Raw genomic sequence first — 21,792 nt, 5'->3', positions numbered from 1 at the left:
TGTCCCTGAAGATGGCCGAATTGGCCGAAACGTTGGACGTGTAAAAGAAATAAAAGTTTTGAGACTATAATTGGATAGCGTTTTGAATTATTTATTAAAAACTTGGTATTTATGTTTTATACACCAAGAAACAAATTTGTTCGGTGTTTATCTCAAGTCCAATTCGTGTTTGTGCATAATCGATCATACTATTGATCCGTTTTGATGAAATTTAAAGAAATGTGCAAAAGAGTACCTAAATGGTATCACACTAAATTCCATTTTCTGCTTTTGCTTAAGTATGTGCAATTATATTTTACTTACAAACCTATATTTCGAAAACAGTTCGTGTTTTTTCTCCTCAATGTTGAATTAACGATGAAAATTATTGTAAATATGGTATATTTAAAATTTCATAAACTTCTTTCGTCTACTTATACAAGTAGATTATAATTTCACAAAAAGAAATTAACTTTAACAGCCTCAGACTAAACTTAGGACATGTTACTGAAGCATTACTGACACAACAAACCTGGTGTGCCCCGACACCATTAGACTAACACACAACACTACCTCTTATCCAAAATATCCAATAAAATATTTTAGCAAATTCCATGCTTTTGAGGAATTTTATTTTAAAAAATAAAATAAAATAAGCTATTCCTTCAAAACATTGATTCATCCAAAAATTGTGAATATATTTATTTATGTACTATATATACCTCCTATATATAAAGAGAGAGAGAGAGAGAGAGATTTATATCTATATGTTTGTTGTTATTTAAGCTCTGATGTACAAGTGGTTAATCTACAGATTAGAACTAAATATGGATTAACCGTGTAATTTTAACCGCAAATTTCAGCCCGCTCTAGGAATTATATTCCTGGATTTGATATTATAATCTCAAAATAACTAGCATAGTATTCTGTATCCTCAACGTTGTCGACAAATATTGATAAAATTAAACCATGCAATTAGTTACTACCGGTTTTCCGCTTGATTCTGTAGTTGGCAACCTATAGCGTACCATCAATTGTAAGTACCTACTTACTTTATTTATTAGCCTATACTATACACAGTTATTTTGATGAGGCTGACCTAATACAGTAAAGATATAAAAGCTTCAAAATATACCTTACTAGTTCCATTTAACCAAACCCAAATAAGTCACAAATAGACGAATTATTGATAGATTGTTTAACATTGTTTTGCGAATTTCGAATATAGGCTTCGGCTAATCACGAACTTCATTGAACTGAATAAATAGACTAATTATTTATTAATCATGGACATAATGATGAGCGATTACGAAATTCACCTAAGTGATTTTTATTGTTAATTACTTTAAGACCTAAGGTTTACGGAAAATTATGAATATAAGTATACTTATCAAAAAATTGTTGGTTTACTAAACAACCTATCAAAGCAAAGCTCATGAATTTTGGCCTATCATAGTTGAATTTATGAGCCAGTGGTGTGAGTAAATCATATACGAAGTCGATGTATCTGGAGAGAACCGCGACGTCGTCTCCACATGTTGCTGTTAGCATGACGGGTTTAGAGGCTTGTCATGTGTATATGTGATGTATAACAGTAGTATATAAATTGACCCTTGCATTATATAAATTCTATCTGACTAAATGTTTAATCTTCACCATCATCACGATGAAATGTTGATCCAGAATCTAGCCGAACTCAGTCATAAATTCGCATAAATATATTTTTTTATGTTTGAGGATGTTCAATAAAACAAATAATATAAATTCTGTATACAACAGAGCATACTTTTGCTTTTCTGTAGAAGCCCTGATTGTATGCTGAAACGTTCTTAAAATTATTGTGTAAAAAGGGGTTAAATTAAGAGAGATTATGTCTACGAGTTAATACGGTTGTATTTTTAAAAAATCTATTATCGATCCCTGGAGGGGCAAATTGTTGGTTAGTGTGTTAATAAAATAATGATTATTTGATAAAATAAGAAAAGAACAGAGCTTTGGGTTTTTAATTTATTTAGGGTTTTTGGAATTTATTGTTATTGCTTATCTGTGAGGTGGTTTGAAGTTTCGCTGGCATGGTTACTTCTGAGTGTTCGAAAGGTCTCTCTTGATCAGAGGGTGCCAGTATGTCTTGAATCAGCCCTGGTGGTAGAGGCAAACCAGGTCCAACCTTGCATGCAGCAGAAGATAAGTTAAGGAGGCATCGCAGTTGCGGCGTCTTTAGTCTTCTGGCGTACGCGCCTTAGTGGGGCACCAAAAAAATGTGCTTGTTATTATTGGTCCATTAGTATCTCCCCTCTGCAATATACAGAGCAGATTTTAAACTCGACGTACTGAATTGCGAACTATAAATCTGTTTTAAAATTAAAATTTGAGTTGATACAATCAGTTATACAACCTACCTTATTCGACAAACGATGACGAAGCCCAAATTGTTGATGAAAAACTAAATATCTCGACAATAAAAACTTACATTAATTCAAATATTATTAAGAGATGGTAGACCTAATGGGATATGGCAACAAAAGGCAGACTACTTCCCAGATGGATACGGAAAATAACTTCTGCTACGTGAAAAGTACACTCTACTAACTGACACAATTAACGACTGAACATAGTCCTAGTGGACAACACCTGAAAAGATTTTGGCCGGCTTCTAATCACAAATGTAAATGCGATCAACAGACAGTCCGCAGTCGTATTTCGGACATCATTGGTACGACTGTGGATTACTTGAACCACACAAAGCCAGACAAACGGCCATAGATTTTCTGTACTGGCCTGTGCCTTAGCACATTCATTATAAAAAACACAGTGAAGAACTTTTGTCTTTAGCTAAAAAAAGGCACATTATTTTTGGCTAATGACTGCCAATACTGATGTTAATTTATAGTTACTTTGTTTTCAGTTTTAGTTTATTTCACTTTACACTCATTGCTGGTTTATATACCCCTATTCATTTTTTCTGTACATTAGCTTTATATTTTTACTTTATGCTTATTATTCATTATTACTTTATATTCCTTAGTAAGTTTATATATTTTCTTTACCTCATATTTATATATTTACTTTATTTTTATGTATATTAACTCCATATTTAATTTATGTGTTCTGAAATATATGTATGTCTAAATATATTAGAAAAATGTTTGTAAACCATTATGTTTTTTATAACTTCACGTGCTCTTGAGAGCATGTAAAATAAATAGGTTACTGACAGGGAAAAGAAGAAAAAAAACCTATACTAGATTAATTAGTTTCTTTGATGGTCTAAAATAAACTAGTCTATCTATCTACTATGCAAGCACTACCGATAAATTCAACTGTAATTTACATATCAAGAAATATAAAAAATGAACCAGTTTAAGGATACAATCGATTCTCTTAAATCAATATCATTAAAATTGATGCTGGTCAATAGAAAGATAATTTTTAACGAAAGAGGCTTAACTTAGGGAGAAAAATTATCTGTGCTTAGATATGCTAAATGCTGATGATTTTTTTTCTCGTTGGATGAGAATATCAAACTAGAATCATTAATGATTTTTTTTGGTTGGATGAGGATAATCAATCCAGTTAATATTTATATCCCGAGAGATGAATTTTGGTCCTCCCACTCTGGATACTACGCGGTGACAACCCCCAGGTCAACGGTTCCCAAACGTTTTTCACGCCACCCTTGTTGGGACTAAAAAAGTTTGCGGTACCCCTGTTCAGTTAAGACAATATAAAAATGTTGGCACAATAATTGTTTGAGCGGTTATTTTTTTATTTTATTTGTATACCAGATCGGCCTGGTGGGCTTTACATGGTTGATTTAACTTATATAATATATATTTTTTAACAGTTGATTTTTTGAGTGGTTCAATATGGAGGTAAAAAAGAAAAAAACAATCCAAAGTATATACTGTAATACACTTTATATTTGCTATTCTAATTTTAGTTTTGTTTTCTCATTTCTTTTATATAATTTTGGGAAAGAAGTATTCTCTTCTGGCACCCCTCGCATACGATTGGGGCACTCCAGGATGCAGTGACACCCACACAGAGAAACCGCTGGGCTAGGTAGCACTCAGAACCAGTACATATTTAGAGCAATCTCTAAGCCACGGGCCCCCTGTCCCTGGGTCGATCTGCACGGTCTCCTAACTCCTGTAATAAACCTATCGTAAATTTGAGAGTTATACTATCTTTGGTTTTTTTTTACATTACGTAACTATTTAATATACATAAAGGTCAATTAACGTTCAACAAAAGTATAAATTACCTGCTAACTTAAATCTGCAATCATAATTTAAACATATTGCACTCAGAAATTTTCAAATTCACTACTTTGGCAGTGGACATTTAATATTAACTAAAATAGTGATTTTAACTAGTTTTATGTATATTTCCGTTTATTACCCAAAGTAGTTCTTAACTGTTTTTTCTGCAAAATAGAATAAAAAAAGTTACAATTTACAAAACGTTAATACTTCCTTATGAACTTCATGGTTTCTATAACTGAAAATTGACATTGAGGGATGAAAAAACTATTTTTGAAAATTAATAATATTTAGCGTGAAAGCGGATAAATCCACCACAGAGTTTTAATAATCAAACAACGCCGAATCGCTTGGCAATTTTACGGAATGATACAATAGCTTCAGTTAAAGAGTGTAAAATATTTGTGGAAATGAATATGTTAAGAATCCAAAAAAAGGGTATTAGACCCTTAACCGAAGGGTATATGAGCTAGATCTGAGGATTTCGCTCAGTCTTGCCTTCACGATGTGGAATTTAATATGATTTGTATCGACGGAGTAATGACTGTGTGCCTCTTATATCTTAGACCCGAATTCGAGTCCGACTGTGGCAAATAAATATTTATACTTTTCAATTAGACATGGATTGACCTTTGGGTCGGAAACAGTCCTGAGGCTCGCTTAGTCTCTAAAACAAAGACACCCTTAAATTGGGCGGAACAGGCATTAGGGTGTATTTTCTGAACAAAGCACTTCCTTGTACTGTTTATTTAGACACAGTAATTACTTCCAAAGTACTGAAGCCAAATATTTATTTTTTCACCTATTTGGGATTTTGTTATCCAACTTAGGGAAGATACGACGGGATATCCTACAGGATACCAACCTATTCTAGCCATAGCAGGTAATCCACTTCAAGGGTCCGTAACGAAATAAAAATTAAGATTGTATTTAACGCGATCATTTTTATTCTGTGTCGCCATACGCTTGGCCATCTATACACTTCACGAGTACAGTGGTGCTGGTTTAGTAACGAGGGAGGTAAGCAGGAACAGAATGATAATGTTATAATTTAAGATTTTAATGGGAAATATAATTTATATCTGTATATACCACTTACTGTAATACATATGATTTTTTAGGTATCCAATATTGTAAGAACATTTATAAAAATGAGTGAAAATGAAAGATTACGAGTTATGATAATTAATATTAATGTAGTAATAAAATATTATGTCAATAATAGCCTCAATACACTACACTGAACGTACTAATGGCTGAATAACCTGCCGCAGGTCTATAGTGGCTGCCGTATCGCCGGCGGTGGTGGTGCCCTGCCTCTTCCGGCTAAGGAACAAAGGCTACGGGGTGGCCAAGGGAATTCCGACCCTCATCATCGCCATTTCCGGTATTGATGATGCCGCCTCCGTCGCTGCCTTTGGTATTATTCACAGCATCATGTTCTCCTCCAGTGAGTAACCTACTATTTCGTAATTGTCAATGATATTACATTACTGACAATAATTTTGGTTGATGATATAGTCATATTTATATTATTATGATTTTAAAATTATTATATTATTCACTAAATATGGGACAAATACTTTTATTTTTACTTATTAGTGAAAAATGTCAATATTTGAAAAATAGCAGTAGCATAGAGCTAGCTTATTGTACTTTCAAATTTTATGAAACGTGAAAAACGCGAAACTACAAGCTATTTTATCAGGAGAGTCTTTGAGATATTTATCTACGATTGAGAAAATGGCGAATATTTTGCAAAAAAAAAAATCCGAAATTTCACTCTAGTTACTACAAAAGCAAACTTTATCCAGTAAAACCATGTTTTCTTCAATTAGTTACATATTAAGAATCAAAATTTGACATCTATAACCCAGACAAAAGATTCACGTTGACCGGTGAAATATGAACTATTTGACAGATCAATGAAATTTATCCAAAATGCAACAAACATTTGAAAACAAGATCTTGTATTATTTTAGCAGAGACCGGATTTTGTTGCTTAAAAAAAATTATAAAAATGCACAGTAAAAAGGTAAAATTTGTATGAAATACCTCATTCTGTAATAATCAACTATATCCTTCAATTTATATTAATGCATAGAATGCATGCACTCTCCACATTTATGCAAACATTCTTAAAAACTTCTTTTTTTTATATAATTTACTTATTATTATTTACAAATGTATAAAAATACTTGCAACAAGTTAATTTGCTGTAGGTAAAATAATGATATGATACAAACATGTGGAGAATCTACCCATCGCGAGGCATCGATAGAACTCTATTCATTAAAAACTAAACTATTCTGATAAAAACCTAAAATGTCAACAATTGAAGATCTATGGGGAAGCTAATCACTAATGATGTGTTAAATGATTTTATATTTCTATTATGAAGATAAAAATTCAATTTTTCAAAAGATAGAAAACTACTCGCACCTCAAGGCCTTTGTGTATGGGTGAAAGGAATCTGACGGCTCTACTCACTTCTCCCTGGGTTGAATACAAGAAACTACACCAGTGTGTCCTCTGAACAAGATAAAAGAGGATAATTTGTTGAGTGTGTACAGCTATACAAAAATGTGTAAATTACTTTGATTGTAATTGTTGAGTGGGTTGTAACCCACTTCTCCGACAAAGTGGTGGCATTACGGGTGTATTCCTTAACTGGCAGCGTAGGGTGATAAATAAATACATAATTTATTAAATAGAGTAGACGGTTAAGATTTTTTTTAAAATAATGGATATCAATCTTTTTTTATATAAATAGAGATTTTACATAAATTATTTTGTTATTTCAAAAATAGCTGTAACGAATCATACCGATTTTTCTCTCTAGACGGTAATTAAGACAAAAAGTAAGGTAGCCTCTTTGTTCGGTTATTTGTAAGTAAATATTTAAGCATTTGTTTCATAAAGTGTGAGTTATAACACAAAACACAATAATAAAAAAATAACTTAATTGATTCAAGTGCAATAATGGATTCAAAGAACGCCCTTATTGGAATGAGCGATAATGAACAGCAATAAAATATTAATTGAAACAACCTTTGTAATAATTAAACTCCATCCTGAAAATATTTTCTCTTTTACGCAAATTAATACTCGATAAATAAAAGTTAGGTATTTGTAAATGTTACTGTGACTGAATTGCGTATTTTATTTATATTATGGTTCTTTAGTTCTCAGAAAGTATATAAATTCCATTTTTATCAATAGTGTAAATTAATAGATTCGAAAAAATCCTTTACGAGTTTTAAAACACAATGAATATGTTTAATTGTGGTTATTTGAAAATTAACGGAAAAAAAAACGATGTTTAAAACTTTGAAAAAATATTTTTTAAAAATGCTCTTGAATATAACAGCATTATTTTTTATTCCGCATTTTCGATACACGAAACTGTTTTCTATGAAAATAATATTAAAGTGAATATATTTTTTTAAATAACTTACAAATAATTTTAATTTAAAATATATTCATATTTTACAAACCAATCACCTTTACTAATGAAGAATTGCTTATACGAAATTGATTTGAAAAAATCATAACTACTTCCTCCACGCCCTTACTATAGGTCGAATCTTTGATAATTTGATTTATTAGAATAATAAATTGGTATTTTTTTTATAACTAGTATATTCGGTAGAGACTCGTATAAGCATTCCAGGTTAAATCTTTGAAAAGAAAAATCCCCTAATAACAGGGACAATTCATGTTACTGATGAATACTATAGGCCCACTAAAAAATTTAAAATCTGGTGTTGAGCGCGCATCACATAACCTTACTTACCTCCTTACATTGAGTTGAAATTAATCCCTGCTCGTTTTAGAAGAGATATTTTTATATTATTCACTGTGGCAATACTTTTCTATGCTAATTCTCCAGATAAACTTTTCATTTGACAGATTAACTACTTTCATTTTCAAAAGTTTTAAGAAATGTGAGTTTAATAATATTTCCCATTGCAAAGTTTTTATATTTTTCATTTGAAAAACTACGACAGAAATATAAAAATATAACAGTTACCTTAATTTTTATTCTGTTCTTAACAATTTTTTCAAAGATAAATTGTTATACTGGAAGATTATTGATTGACCGTGTGTAAAGATGAAAGGAATATGGTCCGGGTGCGGTCAAAAAAACTCAAATAGTAGAAATATACTATTTTAATGAGCCAACGTTTCGCCCCACGTTGCAGGGCTTCTTCAGGGCTATTTTGACGGCAGTTTTTTTCAAATTCGCCATTTGGATTTCAAAGTGCTGGTTGATATTAATTGTACATTAATTTGTTTTAATAACAATTGCTAAAGCCATTTTTGGTAAAATCCTAAAAAAAAAACAACTATAAAATCTGTTTATATAAAGCGGCATTTACGATTAGTAAATTTAAGTTAAAAAATAGCTCGCATCCCAACTATACAACTGTCCTAAATATGTAATTTCAGATTCATACCCTTTTTATTTTTGAGCTTGGTGGCTTACATACCGTGAGACTAGGTTATTTTTACTCACGAGACTTCTAAACTTACATTTCCGTCAAAAACTCTTTGAAAAAAGTTTAAAATGTTTCAAACTCAACCACCAAAAACTTTCTGTCTCAACCGTCTCAGATCATCATCGCCAGGAAACAGAAGACCTCATACTCTGAAGTCACAAGGAACCAGCAGTCTCGACGTCAGGCTCCTCAGGCCTCCCATTCCTATCCCCAGACCTCTCATTCTCCACTCCTTATCCGCTTATTTCTTCCCATCATCTACCTTTAAAGGTTAAATTATCCCCGGATCATCCACATCCAGCTCCTTCTCATTCTAGTTTTCAAGTGAATAACCATCCCAAATACCGGTGAAAATAGACCCAGTGGCTCAAGACGGGCTCATCCAACACCCAGCGCTCCGAGTCATACAAACTACCCAGCCCCCGATCCATATCCACATTCACATCTCAACTACAACCCACCCGACATAAACTCTATCATATCATCCTTCCTGTTGGATATCCAAAATAGTATGAAACCGCTAATCACCCTCCTCACTAGAATCCTGACCGAGATTCCTTTCGGTCTCCCACGATGAGTGCAAACCCCCTAGTTATCCTTTTGTGGAACGCCACCGTGACGAACTCGATAAATAGATATTGTAATATTCATTGATAGATAACAAACATATACATATTGCCCTGTTCACAGAAACTCACTTTACTCAAGATCACAATTCTACATGCGTGACTACATTACTTACAGATCAGACCACCCAGACCCTTGTATCCTAGATATATTTATCACCTCCCAAATTTCCTGTTTCTAGACCATTATCTAATCAATAGACGACCTTTCCTCAGACCACAATCCAGTTAGCCTTTTCTTACATTCGAGCTTCGTTCCTAAGCTCTCTCCTCCCTCATTGATAAATGGACGAGTTGACTGAGACAAATTTTGTAATGATTTGGAAAACAACCTGGACTTAAAAACTCCACTTTACTCTAAGACTAAACATGACATTGAGGAAGCCATAAAAGACTTTACAGTAAATACCATAAGTACTAACTTGCTACAACACATTCGCATCTATCTAGATACCCAACAGATAAAACATATTATACTACATTGACAAGCAAACTCAAAACAGGACTTAAAAAACTTAAAATACAAAATTTAACTAACTTTACTCAAAACATCACGACATATCTTTATATACGACCACTAAGAAGCTTCTCAATCTAAAAAATTTTAATCACGCTCTTCCCACTGAATCACAAACATGGACAAAATTGGACGATGAAAAAACTCAGGTATTCGGTCAGCACTTTTCATGGGCAAAATTCTTGAGAAACCATCTTGAAACGCCTGTAGCCCATCCTTGATTCCAACCACATCATTCCAGATCACCAGTTTGGATTCCGAACTTTCCACTCCACTATCCAGCAATGCCATCGATGTTGTCTCGTCTTCATTGGAGCGCGGAATGTACTGCTCAGGAATCTTTCTTGATGTAGAACAGGCTTTTGATCTTCTTGCACCCAGGACTGCTATACAAGATCCGTAAATTCCTACCCCCTAAATTCTTCCTCATTATCCGTTCTTATCTCTCCGACAGATTATTTCAAGTAAATCACAACAGAACTTATTCATTCCTATTCAGTAAGGTTGCTGGTGTACCATCTGTTCCTGTCGAACAGATCCGTTACTTAGGACTACATCTGGACAAACGACTGACATGGAATCCTCATACAAGACTGAAAAGACAGAAAATTGCTCATCGATTCCAACTATTACAACATTTACTAAACAAACGGTCTAAACTACCAATCCATTACAAAAGACTGATCAACATGACTATTATAAGGCCTATCTGGACAAACGGAGTTAAGCTTTGGGGCTCCACTAAACCATCAAATTCCTCCCGAATCCTATCCTTCTTGCCCAAAATCATAAATCCTTAATTCTCCTTGCTTTACAAATCACAAATCAAGTCATCCACCAAGACCTCAATGTCCCATATATTCCCGATTTGGCCAGAACCAGATACCAATCTTTCAATGATAAACTTCCCAACCACCTAAATCCACTTGTTTCTAACCTGGCTTCTCCTTTACTACTAATCCTCCTAGGCATCTGAAAAGAAGAGCGACTTCTTCTCTATAAATGTTATTGGAATTCTATTAATAGGTAGATTCTCCACATGTTTTTACATGTCGCTATGTAACCTACAGCAAATTTACTTGTATATATTTTTATACAGTTGTAAATAACAATAAATAAATTATATAAAAAAAAATAATTTTTGCATAAATGTGGTGAGTGGATGTATTCCATAAAGACCGCAATAGTCCCCTCAGTACGTACGTTGATAATCCTTTCGTTTTACGCCTTTTAGTGCCAACAAATAACAACTTCTCCTTAGTATATATTTTATACATAGAAAAGCGAAATTAAAGTAATAAATCAGTGGCTTAGAATACCAACACCCAATGTCTAAATTTTGAATTCAGAAAAATGGGCCTGAAAATATGAAACTGAAGGTCCTCTGAAACGAGGATGGACTTAAATTGACGAGGTATGGACACATATTGGGTACAAAAACAATAATTAATGTGTTTTCTGGAAACATTGTTTCTTTTTTTATGTAAAAGCTTTATCATGTATAGACAATGTAACTTAATAACTAGAAACCTTTAAAATGGACATTGATTGTTGTTGCCCCAAACTAAACTGAAAATATTAATTGAACGTTAATTATCGACACAGTTTTGATGAATGAAAATGATTAAAAAATATAAATTATAGTGAGTATAACAAATTACTTTAACAAATGGAAAAATTGATCTATTTTCCTTCTTAACTTTATCTGCTCCCTCCTAATTCAGACTAATCGGCCGGCACAGCTGAGCTGGCAAGGGTTTTCCACGGCAGTTTCCCTTTCAAGGAGAGCTATTTTTCCGCCCACACCTGCGCCCTTTGTTCAAGACCTCCGCTGATCCACCTGGAGGAGACGGCGAAGATATAATGGCTCTGGCATGAAAAGCTAGGCGCCGGCCACCGCCGCGTTTAATTCAAATCGAGCCTCCCTCCCACTCCTTCTCTCTCACTCATCTCTCTCTCCTTCCCTTTCGCCATTCCCTTACTCCTACTCTTTCTCTCTTTCATTCCCTCTCCGGTTTCTGAACATTGTTTGTTAGTCTACCATTGTTTCTCTTTTGCCGGCTGCGAGACGCTACAAAGGATTCATCCAGCTGAGTAGAAGAAAAACAGAATATTTAAAATGAGCTGTGGACATAATCGCAAGGAATAAAGGAAACTGACAATTTATGTGCCCTTTAGCGCCCGTTTCATACGCTCATTTTTTTAAAGAGATGCCTCTTTTGTTTCACTTATTATTTTTCTGCCACCATGAAATTAATCAGAACCCTTATCATTCATTTCTGTTTTTTTTTAATTAAAAGAGAAAAATGAAACAATGCTAAAATTCACTTTAATTTCAATTTGTTTAGCCCAAAATTATATGAAAATAAAAATTGATTTTCACTGACTTTTAATATTATCATATAATTTTTTATTATATTATTTGACTCACCTACTATCATAAAAAGCAATTTATATTATTTTAACTTCATTTTAAAATAATGTAAAATAAAAATAAAATAATACTTATTTCTTACGTATCAGCCAGCAATTAATCCATAATATTTTGTCATCATCAGGGATAAATATATACATAGGAAAATTATGTTCAGCGCAGGCATTTTTAAATAATTTGTCAGGATTGCATTTCGTGGAATTAGTTCGTAACACTAAACCAGAGAACAATTTTAATTAACCGGAGAATTAGAGATTTAATAGCTCCATTCGACAGTTGCAATCACGAGAATAGTCTCATTGTATAGACAATATTCCTGCCCTCCCCTCCCATAATCAATGTTTTTACAAAACAAAAAGTGTAACTGTTATATTAACCCTTTAAAATCTACAAGGAAAATCTAGAAACGCTGCTTCAATATTTTATTGCTTTAAAGCATTTTTGTCAAATTAAAATATAATTATAATTATTATGAATATAATTACGAACTGTACTAAATTGTATTAAAATATAATTATATTTAAACCAATAATTTACAATATTTATATATAACAGTAAGGTTTAAACCGACGTTTATTTTTAAGATATAGATGAACTATGATTGATAATAAAGCATGATTGAATCTAATGCTAAATTTTGAAACATATAATTTTTCAATCTCAATTGAAAGCTGAAATGGGAACAATAAGTAAGATACTAAACTATGTTTAAACTTCTAAATATTACCAAAGGCAGTATCAGATCCAATATAATGGAAAAAATATCACTATTTTAAAGCACGACCAGATTGAGCCGTTCAGCTCACATTAGCCACTAGATCTAGGCCAGCATATAACGTACATAAGAAAGTAGTTTTGCTGGGGTAAATAGAATTTCAGGACACCTCTATCAAACATAAAAAAAATAAAATATTCCTGGCTCTCTCGCATGGCTAAAAAAAATAATTATAAAATAAAATAAATAAAGTATAAATACAAATAAATAAAATGTTTATTCCCTCAAGCCCAATGTTCAAACCCCTCCCAAAACAGAATCATGGTTCTACAAGTGATTTTGATGATGCCTGATGTATAATTTATATATAACATATATATAACTTAAGTATCGGTGAGAGCAAAATGTTAAAAAAAGAGAAAAGAGTATAAGATATGACATGATTAAACTTCTGTAACAGACTGGCTTTATTGAATTCGGTGTATAAGTTATGATAGGATAAGGCACTGTGTCCGCCTTAATACTCCCTACCATTGTAAATAAACATCTAAAATGATATTAAGGAGCAATAACTTCAGAAATAGAGTAGTGTTATTTCAGTCTAATTGCGTGCTGTTACTCTGCCCTGAACCTTGTTTTTTTTTGTTTTTTTCGTTACAGTTCCGACAACTCGTAAGTTATATATAGATATATATCAGCTGATCTACTCAGTCAGCTGACATCGAAGTAACAGCTGACTATAAACTTATGTATACATAACAGTCTTAATTATATGAAGCTATAAAAAGAAAAAGTTCGTACACTGTCCCTAACCATATTTGAATGATCGGATATTATATTCCCTAAAATTTTGTGTTCACTAATATAGTAGCAGATATAACCTATTGCATGACAACTAGAGTTATACGAGTAATTGGTGAAGCATAGACAAGGAATATTAGTGTTCCAATGTTATAAAACAGACTCTCCTACTGAATTAAAAATTATGGCGAAAATTAAATATGAATGCCACGATACTACTGGCACCCAATTTAAAAATTTCTACCAGAGGTCAAAGTTAGGCAGTAATAATTACATGAGTAATTTAATTACACATTAAACTTACACTATAATTATGTTAACATAACCGTTAACTGGTCTAAAACCTGGAACATTAGTAGTTTTGAAGAACAATTACACTGAAGTGTAAAGTAAAGTGTGGTTTAAAGACTTAATTACAATTACTGAGACTGTGTGAATGTTATTGCAATTACTCCATACTACTACTGTAATTGTAAATGGGATTCTCAATTACATCTCGAAGCTAGGTAATTACAATTAAAATTACAAATACATGTAAATTAACTCACTTGTGAATTTAATTTATTTGATCATACTTCTCATGAACAGAAATCCTAAAAGTTAAAAATGAATCGATATGGTGGCACGCAATCATAAAATCGGTTTTATATTTATTTTCAGTATCTTCGTCAACATCCAAAATATTTTTTTACTAGATATACAACGCAGACTATCATAGGTGTAATTTTTTTTTTATCAACAATATTTTCAACAATCTTTAAACCATATATTCTGTTGATAGAAATGCCTTTGATAGAAATATTTATAATAGTATATCAGTTCTCTAAAACCGATTGAAGATAAAATAGGGGTTGTTCCTTAACGCTAATCTCTCATTATCGTTCCAAGACATAGTAGAAATCGTTTAAGTTTGATGTAGAAGTGATAATATGTTGTAAAAAGTATATAGTTTTGGTTTTGTCATTACATAAAAAAAACTTTGTAAACGACCAAGAAAAAAAAATTAATCCCCCTCCCCTCATTTTTTATGTAGAATACAAAAACTCACCAAATATATTATTGTTTATTTTTTTTATTTAATAATTAAATAATTATCAATTTTGTAATGATTTTCAGCGTTTTTCTATTATAATTGTTTCAGATTCTCTTTACTTCGAGGTTTTGCTGGGTCTTTTGTCAATCGTTGTTGGCATTCTGTTTGGAATACTTTGGGGTGTATTGGCTTCTTATATACCAGAAAAAGATGATGTAAGTGGAAAATGAATTATTAAAAATCAATAAATCTTAATCAACTAACAACTAAGCAAGCATTTGGCACCAACTGTTCTTTGTAAGTTATTTTTTAGAGATAAGTAACTATATTACTTTTAAATAATACACATATATATATGGGTTACCGTTACGGTTTCATTTACTGAAACATTAATAGTATAACTTTCCCAACGATACAGAGTTATTTCAATTTTAGATTGACTAGTTCTTCACCGGAAATGTTAGCGGAAAATGTTAACAAAAAATAAATTTTAGTCAAGTCGTTAATAGTTTTAATAGGGATGCAGGTTTGAAGTAATTTAAAAGGGTTAAAGTTACATTACCATTTTGTTATTAGTATGGTTGTACCTTTTGTGAATTAGGAATGCGGTTTGTACAAAATGAGACTAAGAGTAACAGTTGGACCCAAAACCAAAGTAAGGTTCTCAGAAAAAAAAAAAGAAATGTTTCCTCCAAGTATTGAATTTTTTTCTGATCTCTGAAAGTTGAGTATTATTTTTGTTAAAAACTGAATGGTTTAATGCTATGATATAGTGCTGACCTTTACCTTCACCTAACAACTTACAATTCCATTTCAATTTCAGTTCAATTGACTATATAACGTTTCAGCCAATTTTAAAAGATAAAGATAAAATAGGTATAAAAATACATCAAAAATGTTGTCAATATGGAGGGGAAAAAAATGATAAAAATTAGATTATTACAACAGATTATCAAATTTTAATAATCAATTTCGAACTTTTTAATGTGGCTCAGAAGCAGGAAACGTTCCTAACACTGTCATAAATATTAATTACATAGAAGACCAAATATAATTACTCGTTTGATATATTGATATGTATTTTAAATTCATGAATATAAGCATTACAAAATACCAAAAATACTACAAAGGCTAGCGAATCAAACAGACTCTGTGTCACCTTTCCTCAAGTTTACAGATGAGTCTGTTTCTCCGGACTAAAGTGTACTAATTGATTCTTTTTAAAGAATTTAATTCCTCTTTCAATTGGTCTAGACGTTATTTGAATCAAATAGAACTACATTAAAATATAAAACTATGCTAAATTTATAAAAACAAAAAAATACATTTAAATGCGTCTGTTACCGCAAATGTACAGATTTTACATCACTTTTTTTTTTTTTTTTTTTTTTTTTGTGACAGCGGAAATAGTCACATTAACATGACCTGAACATTCAGAACATCATTTAAATAAACCTGGATTCTCAAAACCATTAGCAAAAATACTGTTACTTTTAAAACTTGATTAAGCAAGTCATCAAAGCAAAGAGAGGTAAATGTTAAAACAATTCTCTTGAATATCTATCAATAAATAAAAAGTATTATTTAAAAAAAAAAAAAAAAAAAAGAAAATAGTTGTGCTCTGTCCTTGAAAACTTGGTAGCAGGTACATATACATTTCTTTTTAATGTTGGCTCTCTTAGACTCCTAGGTGACTGATGGTCTAAAAAAAAGCCGGTATTATTTCAGATGAGAATCAATTTTGTGAGTTAATTTATTTAGTATAAAATATATATTTTAATGTATCAATCCAGAAAAAAAGAGTACTACTTATAATACAAAAACAAAATCAGCGTCCTTCCTGATATTCTGTCATATTGCTGGACAGAATATGATTTTTCGAACTAAATATAAACTTAACATTCGATACCTAAAATATGTTCTTATAATACTACATAATAATACATAAAAAATATAAGAATACTATAAAAATTTAATATACACAATATAGGAACATATATTTAACATTTTTCAATATTTCTTAATATTTAAAAAATCTTGAAACTGAGAATAGAATCCATCTGAACTTTCTTCTTATGGCGGTATGTAAATAGTTTTGAAGAACTAAATTTTTAAATCCGTCTTGGAAAAACGAGCGAATATTTCCTAAATATGTCTGTAGTTAGTAAGTTATCAGAAGAAGTCTTAGAGAAAATTCAACTGAACTCAGTCAACTGAGTCAGACATTTGCGTACATTTAATATTAATTTAATGTTGGGTTTTTTTTCAGCCATTCGTAGTTCCTCTCCGAATCTTGATCCTGCTGGGCGGAGGACTTATATCTGTCTTGGGCAGCGACCTGGTGGGGCTGGGAGGAGCTGGCCCTCTCGGCTGTATAGCCGCAGCCTTCTTGTCCGTCTACGCTTGGACCAAGCAAGGTTGGGATGTGGAGGATGTGAGTAAGATAAATTATTTGTATAATTATAGTTTATTTCATCTTGAATATGTCTTCAGTTCCCTTTAGTTTGAATCAGTATTGAGCTCAATTCAATGGTTCCAAGTATAAATTATATTATAACATTAACAAACAACCAGTTACTTTGTTTGCTATTAATTTTGAATTTCAAGCCCTAAATTGATTTCAGAGTCTTCATGAAACACACTTTATTCCTAACAGCTTTTCTTTATTTAAAAAACTAACTTTGATTAAAATGTAGGATAAATAAATTAATTATAGATCTTTGCAAGCAGAGTTGTACCTATAAGTCTCGATCCAGTACCATCTGGCTGCTTCTATTCCTATCTCACTGAATGCTTCCTCAACTGCACAATCCCAAGTGTTTTTTTAGACTTCCTCTCAATCTTCTTCCATACATACTCGTTTCATAAACTATTTTAGCCATTCTTTCATCTTGCATTATTTTTACATGACCAAATAACTATAACATATTTTCTTTTAGCCAGTTTTAACCCCAAGTTAATTTTCATCTTAAAATTGCTGGTTTTATTCCATTTCCGATCTTTGGAAATGACCTTTCTGTCTTAAAGTAATAGTTCAGATTCGTTGGAAAAAGTCATTAATCCGGCAAGAGTGTACTACATTTTAGTTACTTAAGAATTGTCCCGTTAGTATTTATCTCACAGTAAACGATATGTACTATTTTTTTAAGATTGGATGTGATGATGACAAAAATATTTACGATTTCTTTCAATACACTTTAAAATTGAAATTGTAAATTGTGGATCTTTCATAATGGGCTGAAGAATCCAGATTTCGTAAAAGATCTGAGATCTTCTTGCCTCGGATTATATCTTAAAATAAGAAACGCAAGCGGTGTCTTTTCAAATGGGAAAATTAACATAAACTTAAAATTTAAGAGTTATCTCAAACCGCGAAGATTGTAAAAACACTTTTTAATCAAAGTGTTATCTAAATTTAATTCCAGTCTGAATACTCTGAAATATATGAATTGATGAGGTTTTATATATACTTATTTGTTTGATAAGTAAATAAAATCATATCAATATTCAAAAAAGTTATGTAAAAAGTTTAAATCCAAAAGATATGGTAAAATTAAAATATTTCATAATAAAATGTAAAAATTAAAATATCATAAAATAATCGGAAACTTATTAGGCAATTCAATATATGGCAAAAAAAAAAAACCTATAGCAACGCTTCTGCTTTTATTGATATGTCGAAATGAAATTATTACTATTTATTTTACATTTATACTAGTAATAGAAATCAGTTTTATTTTTTTAATAAATATTTACGATTTTTAAGCTTCTGTGCGATTTTGAATAGGACAATCAATTAATATCTAAACAAAAATTAACAATATACCTAACAATATTATAATTTGCCATAAGGGCTGGCCTAAATAGCTTATCACTTTTTACAACGAACAAGCATTTTTTTTAAATGTTACGTATTTGGCACATCTTCTGCAACACATTTATTCTGTTGACTACATTATATAAAAACTTTTTTTTACGCCTGTTTCTTCTTATATGTAACTGATTGTGAGTGTGAAAATAAATTAAAGACACATTTTTTTTTAACAGTTATCACAATGGATTTTTAATTAATTCCTAATTTAAATTACTGAGATGAGAAAATTCTTTTAATTATAATTTCGGTCAGTATGCCCTTTTTCAATTTTAATGGTCGTTTAACTAAATCCTTTAGAAGTTTAAAGATACTCAATAATATATTATCCAAAGAAAGTCAAGTAAGCATTGTCATGAGGGTTGAATGGTTAAGAAAATTAAAATAGTCAACTGCAGCTAAATTTACTAATTTACTTTACTAATTCCTTTTTTGTCTCAACAATCAAAATTTTGAGATTGAGAAAGAGTGTTCAAAGTGTAGTGAGTATTTAAAATAAATTGTTCATGTAACATTACGAATTTTAACTTTTGAAAAAATTTCATTTAATAAATTTATGAAAAAAATAAGGAAACAATAGAGAAATGTGGGTTACATGAACACTGATGATGGAGGAAAAACTTCGATGGGAAATTTGAAATAATTATATCACAAGAAAGATGTGTTATTAAATAAGGGATATAAGAAAAAAATCTTCAATTGGTAAAAACAAATTGTTTTGAATATTTTTTACACTTAAACCATAGGAAATTCTTTTTATAATATGCGGTGGACGGTTTTTGGTCTCCAGTTATAGCAATTATTTTTATGCGAAAATTAGTATTTTAGGGTTTTTAAAGGTGAGAATACCGAATTATTGCTACCAATAGTACTTTGTAAGGAAGTACTGTTCCCAGACCAAAGGTTTTACTAGGAGGTGATTTAAACAGAGTCTCACTGAACAACCACTTTTTTCCTCAATTAAGGGTGTACCACAGAGGACTCCCGCACCCTCACCGTTGTATCACTGTAACAGTAACAGAATAAATAATTATCTGTTACAGCCCAATCCGAATCCCAATTGGAATTATAACCACATCAATATAGCTACACCAAATATAATAAAATCGATACTTCACCACTCTTTGCTTATAATAACTTCCTGGGAAAAGCTTGTTTATACTAGTTTCTGGTTCGCTCTTTTTACATTAATTCACTGTAAGTTTTAATTGGCGGGTTAACTTTGAAGCACTTCTCTTTAACTTTTACTAGAACTTTGTTTTTAATTATTGAAATAAACGTTTATTCATAAAGATTATTTAAACATTATTTTTTACTTTCAAATACCAATGTACGGGAAACACAGCAAGGATAAGTATCGCGATTGAGCGAAATTTCGAACACGAGCTTTCGATGGAAATACATGTTTTGAGTTCCCCTGTGTCCAAATAACCTAGTCTCGCAAAATAACCCGAGTTTAAGTGAGAACAACAACCGTTTTTCTTGAAAACGACTATAATGATTTTGGTCTAACTAGTCTTCTTAATGAACAATTAAATAGTCTTCAGCTAGGCTATAGCTTAGGCCTTATTTTTATTGAAAAAGGTTAACAGGAATTAAATGACAAATTTTTAACAGATCTTCCTACAAAATAGCTTTAATTTTGTTTATCTGAAAAAATAACCATTTTTATATTTCTTTCTGAACTGTATGATAAAATGAACTCTGATATTCTATGATATGACAAGAAATCGCCTCTTCTCTAATGTATCAACTTTAAAGTAGGAAATTTAAAAGTCAGAGACAGTAGGCGCTCTCAATCCGACTCTAGCACATAAACTATTTATCCAAAGAGAGCATGCAGTCCTGAAGCTTCATCATTCTCTTTTCATACATTATTAAATTACAAAAGGATTTTTTCCTCTTTTCAGAACCCAGTAGCTACGGCCTTTGAAATATTCTGGATGATATTTGAGCCTATCCTGTTTTCCCTCACTGGAGCGCAGATCAAGATATCAGAAATGGATCCTAACATCACTGGAATTGGAGCTGCGATTCTGATTACGGCTATTGTTGTGAGTTATAATTATATTGAATATTTTCTTTGTTAAATCTCAGGTTGAGGGTACAAATTTTATTGTACTTATTTATTTTATTTTTAAAGAAAGAAACATCATTTCCTTATTTTATCTTCTGAACAAAGCTTGTCCATTATCTAGACCATCTACAAGCATTTTATCATAAGATTTTAGATCTAATCATCCCTTGCATTCACTTATAGACTCTCCTCGCATTAAAACGTTTTTTAGTGTATATTTTAAACAAGAATGTTCACCATTAGAGTTTTATTTTAAACTGAGTGAGGAAAGATCCTATTATACACAATCGTCGTTAGAATTACCGGCAGTCTTATCAAACTAAAAAAAATTTGCAACGCTCTTGTCGAGTTAAAAAAAAAATACAGCAATTATCCTTAGAGCGGTTCAATATATAGGAAAATAAATTAAAGAAATAGTACAAATCTAATGTTGCAATGCATTGTATATTTATTATTTATATTTTAAATTCTTTCATTAAATTTTTTTTTGTAATATTTTGAGAAACTAGAATTCGCTTGCGGCAGCCATGGGCTTGGAGCACCCAGTTTGGAAAAATTGTATTAGAATGGTAAAAAAACAAGTAGTATTAAGGAAAAAAGAAATTGTTCGAACACACCAAATTTAAAAATGTCTAGTTACAGAAGATTCGGAAAAAATATGTTTTATTCTAGCTTTGGAACATAATATTTCAGACAACGTTTCCCACATTTTTGTCAATTTTAGGTATAAAATAAAATATTTTCATATAGAGTCAAAATTAACTGAGAGTGGTCAGAAAACAAAATAGTAAATATAACTTGAACGCACCTTACTATTGGAACCTCAACCTTAAACTATACTACAAAATAGTACAAAATAAGCCCATAAATTTACAAAATGAATCCATTTTTTGTTTTCATTTTATAGGATTAAATAATAAATAACTATATTTAATTTGAAGTAAAACATGATACACTTGTGAGTCTTTTTAACTT

The 21,792-nt window shown here is 31.2% G+C and overlaps 1 protein-coding gene across 7 annotated transcripts in view; it reads left to right on the top strand.

Annotated features, from left to right (window-relative positions):
- The window catches only part of Nha1 (Na[+]/H[+] hydrogen antiporter 1), a 244,678-nt gene that overhangs the window by 180,799 nt on the left and 42,087 nt on the right, over positions 1-21,792 (top strand). For all 7 annotated transcript variants that reach the window (XM_014426846.2, XM_024358963.2, XM_014426848.2 and 4 more), the window contains 4 exons: positions 5,516-5,691; positions 14,978-15,084; positions 17,139-17,303; positions 20,651-20,794. In XM_014426846.2, coding sequence (XP_014282332.1) covers positions 5,516-5,691; positions 14,978-15,084; positions 17,139-17,303; positions 20,651-20,794 — 592 coding nt within the window. The remainder of the gene's footprint in view (positions 1-5,515; positions 5,692-14,977; positions 15,085-17,138; positions 17,304-20,650; positions 20,795-21,792) is intronic.

The sequence above is a fragment of the Halyomorpha halys genome, unplaced genomic scaffold, assembly GCF_000696795.3.
Source record: "Halyomorpha halys isolate HHAL.00 unplaced genomic scaffold, Hhal_1.1 Scaffold596.1, whole genome shotgun sequence".
Classification (NCBI taxonomy): Eukaryota; Metazoa; Arthropoda; class Insecta; order Hemiptera; family Pentatomidae; genus Halyomorpha; species Halyomorpha halys.
The sequence above is the reverse complement of the archived record's forward strand: the minus strand, read 5'-3'. Positions and strand labels throughout refer to the sequence as shown.